This window comes from Excalfactoria chinensis, chromosome 5, assembly GCF_039878825.1.
Source record: "Excalfactoria chinensis isolate bCotChi1 chromosome 5, bCotChi1.hap2, whole genome shotgun sequence".
NCBI lineage: Eukaryota > Metazoa > Chordata > Aves > Galliformes > Phasianidae > Excalfactoria > Excalfactoria chinensis.
This window is the reverse complement of record NC_092829.1, coordinates 21381785-21387373: the sequence shown is the minus strand read 5'-3', so window position 1 is coordinate 21387373 and position 5589 is coordinate 21381785. Positions and strand designations below refer to the sequence as shown.

Genomic DNA, 5589 nt, shown 5'->3' with positions numbered 1-5589 from the left:
GAAGCAATACCATGAATGGAAGCAGTATGTGAGGGGACAGAAGAGTGGACAGATGGTGTGCTTGCATGGCAGGATAGCTTGGATGCTCTTGGCACCATCATGGTGCAGATAGCAATGGTGAACACTGGTGCTCAGAGCCAGAGGTATGCTAGAATGTGAGAATGTGGCAGGGCTCAGGACATAGCAGGGAGAGCAGGGCTGTAAAGTATTGGATGTCACTTACATTTGATGTCCGATGATGGAGGTGAGATAGAACAAGGTGGAGAGCTGTGTGATGGTGGGAGGTGAAGGCTTTACAAGTTCCAGGCAGTGCACAGCTCCAGGTTGTAGAGTATGTATTCAGTGCCGTGCATGTTGGCAGCTCTGTGGAGTAGGCAATGTGGACGGTGCAGGGAGAGGAGAATGCAGCAGCTGTGTGGGGATGAAAACTGCCCTCCCATCCACGACCCAGGCTTTTGTTCTAGAGTGGGAAGCATGGTCCTTCTGCTCGGGGTGCCCCCGAGACCCAGATGCCATGGAGCACGGAGGGGCAGGAGGAGATGCTGACGTCGTTGGAGCCAGTGAAGAGCGGGAGAGAAGCTCAGGATGAAAGGAGGCAACACAGCGTAGGGCAGGGGCAGTGCGAGCAGCCGGTGTGGGGCGGGGGGAGAGGCTGGGAGGCGGGAGGTGGGGAGAGACACCCACTAACGTCTCCTCCCGCATTTTTTTCTTTCCCTCCTCCTTTCGTAGCCGGTGACGCGCTGCTGCCTATTAATCATTCACCAGCCGGGGAGCAGCGATTCCTGCACTCGGAGCGAGCGGCGCCGGCAGCCGCGTCCGTCCGTCCCCGCGCCCGGAGCACCGCACCTTAGAGAGCCCGCCGGGAGCCCGCCGCGATGCTGCGCCCGGCGAGCGGCCGGAGCCAGCAGTGCTGAGCCGGAGCGGGGACGTCCGGGCGGGGTATGCTCCCCGATGGCACCTGCACCAGGCTCCCGGGCGGTGCAGGCAGCCACAGCGGCGGCAGCCACAGCGGAGCCAGCGGCGCCTTGGAGGAGGCGGAGGCGAGGGGCATGGACTCGGGCGGCAGGAACTCCTCTGGTGCCCCGAACAGCACCCTGAGCGAGTCCCAGGGAAGCGCCATCCTCATCTCTTTCATCTATTCTGTGGTGTGCCTGGTGGGGCTGTGCGGCAACTCCATGGTCATCTACGTGATCCTACGCTACGCCAAGATGAAGACAGCCACCAACATCTACATCCTTAACTTGGCCATTGCGGATGAGCTGCTGATGCTTAGCGTCCCCTTCCTGGTCACCTCCACCCTGCTTCACCACTGGCCCTTTGGCTCTCTGCTCTGCCGCCTGGTGCTCAGCGTGGATGCCATCAACATGTTCACCAGTATCTACTGCTTGACTGTGCTCAGTGTGGACCGCTACATCGCTGTGGTGCACCCCATCAAGGCGGCCAGGTATCGCCGGCCCACTGTGGCTAAGATGGTCAACCTCGGTGTCTGGGTGCTTTCCATCCTCATCATCCTGCCCATCATCATCTTCTCCAACACAGCGGCCAACAGCGATGGAACGGTGGCTTGCAACATGCTCATGCCAGAGCCTACCCAGAGGTGGCTGGTGGTCTTTGTGGTCTACACCTTTCTGATGGGCTTCTTGCTGCCAGTGGTGGCCATCTGCCTCTGCTACATCCTCATCATTGCCAAGATGCGCATGGTGGCCCTGAAGGCTGGCTGGCAGCAACGCAAACGTTCAGAGCGCAAGATCACTCTCATGGTCATGATGGTGGTGATGGTCTTTGTCATCTGTTGGATGCCCTTCTACATTGTGCAGTTGGTCAATGTCTTTGTAGAGCAGGATGATGCCACCATCAGCCAGCTCTCTGTCATCTTGGGCTATGCCAATAGCTGTGCCAACCCCATCCTCTATGGCTTCCTCTCAGACAATTTCAAGCGGTCCTTCCAGAGACTGCTTTGCCTCAGCTGGATGGACAATGCTCCAGAGGAACCCATCGACTACTATGCCACTGCCCTCAAGAGCAGGGCATACAGCGTGGAGGACTTTCCCCCAGACAACTTGGAGTCAGGGAGCATGTATAGGAATGGCACGTGCACCTCCAGGATTACTACCCTCTGAGGAAGCATTCTTGCCTCCTGCCCCAACGCCCCCCAGCAGGAGGGTGAGCGGGGCCAGGCTGTGGCATGGGGAGGCTGGGAGGGAGGGGGGTTTTGATCCAGCTCACTGACAGCAGTGTCTGGCAGAAGAGGAAGCAAAGAAAACCCCACATCCTTGGTGTGCTGCCCCATTCCCCTTGCCTCCTTTGAAATTGGGTGCATTTGCCGATGCTTTGACACCCCCTTACTAAACTGCCATGCGTAGGATCTGGCATCCAGGCTCTGCTAGCCCTATCTGTCTGGCAAGCAGGTCCAACAGAAACTCTACCCTTTTGTACAGGTTCCCTCTCCTTCCCTTTAGCTGGTGGGACCCCTTGCCACCAAGCAGAGCCTGCCTCAGGTCAGGCTCAGGCCCCCTTGAACAGTAGTAAGCCTGCTCAGCATCCATGGGTAGGCACTTGACAGTCAGAGAGCAGAAATGCTAGGAAAGCTCCCTTCTGAACACATCTGCCTTCTCCCAGGAAGCAGCTTCTCCCTGCCTCTCCACGGGGGGGGGAAAAAAAAAAAAAAAAAAAAAAAAAAAAAAAAAAAAAAAAGGGAGCAAAAAGACCCCAAAAAAGGAGCAGCTTTTGCTCTTCAGACAGCTCCCATCTCCTTGGGCTCAGTCTCCGTGCTGATGTCAGAGGCAGCAAAGCAGAAAAGCTCTTCAGAAAGGAACCTGATTGTTGCAGTGCCTCAGAACTCACAGCAGGATGCCAGTAACAGAAGGTGATGGGTACATGACCCACAGAGATGGAGCTGAGCTGGGGGCAGGAGGAAGTCTTGGGCTGGGAGAGGTGTGAGTACATTCCTCCCTGTGACGGAGCGTGCAAGTAATAAAGTTTAAGGGGAGCACTAGACTGTGAAGTTATTGTCTTGCATTGCTCCGCTGGCCACGAAACAGAGATGAAGGGACTGAGACAGTTTTCAATGACCTGAGTAGCCACAAAGTCACTTTAACTGACATAGAAAAAGGGGATTTTGTTCAAAATCTCCACCAGGCTCTTAAATGAATACTTGACAGAAAAGTAGCTGTTTGACAATAGCTATTACCCTAGCTCCAGTTTCTTCTGTTGCACTAAAAAGAGATAAAATGGGAATCATAAGTTGCCAATGTAATATACTGGCCCAGAGCTTCAGAATGTTTCATTTCAGAGAAGTGTTGGTTTTAGTGTGTCAGGTGTCTTTTTATTTGATTTTTTGTTCTATTTTTTTATTTTTATTCTTGTCAATGTGCTGTGAATGTGTTTCTCTGAAGCAATCTATGCTGTGTACTTATGTCTGTGGTGGCTACCTGCAAGAGTGCTTTTAAAAGGGGCAATGCTCAAGAAAGCTTCTTTTCAGAGAAAAAGGTTGTAACATTTTCTAATTCTTTCATCTACATTGTCTCTCCCTAGAAAAAAAACTCTTTGATTTTCTTTTTTCCCCCTCCTATGAAACAATACTTTTCCCATAGACTGTTTGATAAATGACAGCTGATTAAACAAACCCTTCTCTCCCTGCTCCCCTCATCCCAGCTGCACACATCAGGATGAACCATGTTGAAACAAGCAGCTCTGTCGGTTTGTTTTCTACCACCTGTATTAACAGTTTCACACAGTGGCAGGCATCCCGGTAGCTGTGACAAATCACTTCTCCAGCTCAGTGCTGTGGTGAGAATTTGAAGCAAGGGACTGGGAAAAATCCTGGGTAGCAGCACACCCTTAGCCCTGTGCTGGTAGAAGTGTATGCCATGCTGAGGGAGAGGATGGCACTGGAAGCATCCAGTAGCTGGTGGTGGACGTACTGCAAGTTCTTGTTAAATGGTACCTTTAACTTTGCTCAGCAGCAGTAAGCAGGAGACTACTTTGTGCATTTCTTTCACCAAAAACTAGGTACTGTTAAATGAATGTATAAATTTAGTATTTCAAAGTTGCCTGATTCAAAGCCCATCGAAATGAGAGAAGAAATCCTAGTTCATTTCATTGGACTCTGAGTCAGCTCCGTTTAGTTCAAAAATTGCTGATGTGGAAGCTGTTACATCCTTATTAAAACATTTTGTGAAAAGCTTTAACAAGTGTACAGTTTCTTGTCTTTTACTTCTCAGTGGACTTCATTTAAAGAAAGTGTACAGATATGAGTTTCGGTAATGATTTGCATGCACATACAGGGAAAAATAGAGCAAAATCTCTCAATAAGCATATTTAACTTTCCATGGAATTAAACATCTGTCAAATGCCCCATGCTGCCACATGGTGCTATTTGTAGAGCTTCACTTAGAAACTCACTTATAATCTCTTCAAAACGGTATACATTTCCTTTTTCACACAGGCATCCTATTATGTCGGATTAGACTAAACAGAGTCGGTCTACATTCTACTGCTGGGTTTGTTTAACATTAGGTGCTATGAAGCAAAACTGAAGGAGCAGTAATTCAGAGATCTGATATTCAGCTTTGATGAGAAGGTGAGCCTGGTTTATCACTTAAAAAAAAAAACAACCACGTGAATAAAAATCTTTGCCTTAAGTTGTTATGGATTTCTGCACACCTTCCAGCACAGGCGCTCTAATTTCAGTTCTCCCAGACAGAGAGCAGGGGCCTGCTGCCCGCAGGCGGCAGAGCAGCTGGTCTGCTGGTGGCACAGCAGATGGCAGGCTTTCCTGTGCAGAGCCATGCAGCCAGCACTGCTCTGCTGTGGCGCTGCCTGAAACATTCCAGGTAGCTTCAGCTGGAAACACAACCTGCTTATCCCAAACTAACAGTTCTTCCTGCTGCTTTTCACTCTGAGTTTTGACTTTGGCAATGGGGAAGGTGATCAAATGCTGCAAATCACTCTTACTTTGCTTCAGGAAACAGATTTTTTCTGTATTATTATCCTAACTTTTAGGACATGTCTACCAGAAAATAGGTTGTCCTTGTGAAATAGTGTCACATACCAGAAAACAAACAGAATGCTACTAAGTACTTTCCAAAAGTCAAATGAAACTTTATAGGATTTCATATGGAAATTATATGTTATGCTTAATTCACTGGAAGAAAAACAAAAAACAAAAACCAAAAAACAGTGCCATATTTCTTGACGACATTTTGTCTCTTTCTGCAGCCATAACAAAATTCATCTTCAAACAGGTAAATCATAGTTTATGACTAGCAGTGTGTTGCTGTATATTCCTCTAGGAGTTTAATATTTTAAAAATCTTTACTTTTATACACCTCCTCATCACAGAAATTGGTCCTCTGTTGCTGTATCCCAAGCAACTTTTGCTATGATTTGTTTAGCCTGTTTAACTCTGCATAGCATGAGGTGGATTGGATCAGTTCACCTACGCATACAGAGCAAATGACCTTCACATGGGTTTTCCTAGTGCATACAACAGGCTCCTCTGCAGCACTTTCCCGCTAAGAGAAAGGCAAGTGTGAAATTACTCTTCTTTCTCACTAATATTTCCAAGAAGTGCTGTAGTTAGATCTA

General features: G+C 49.0%; 1 protein-coding gene across 1 annotated transcript; it reads left to right on the top strand.

Annotated features, from left to right (window-relative positions):
* Nucleotides 1-492: 492 nt before the first annotated feature.
* On the top strand, nucleotides 493-4208 carry SSTR1 (somatostatin receptor 1). The gene is made up of 2 exons (XM_072338900.1): nucleotides 493-605; nucleotides 730-4208. Exon 2 carries the CDS (start codon nucleotides 942-944, stop codon nucleotides 2118-2120), a length of 1179 nt encoding a protein of 392 aa, XP_072195001.1. The 5' UTR covers nucleotides 493-605; nucleotides 730-941; the 3' UTR covers nucleotides 2121-4208.
* Nucleotides 4209-5589: the final 1381 nt, after the last annotated feature.

What these genes read in the sequence shown, in the direction of transcription:
- SSTR1 (XM_072338900.1), top strand. Translation starts at nt 942, where the DNA reads ATGCTCCCCGATGGCACCTGCACCAGGCTCCCGGGCGGTGCAGGCAGC.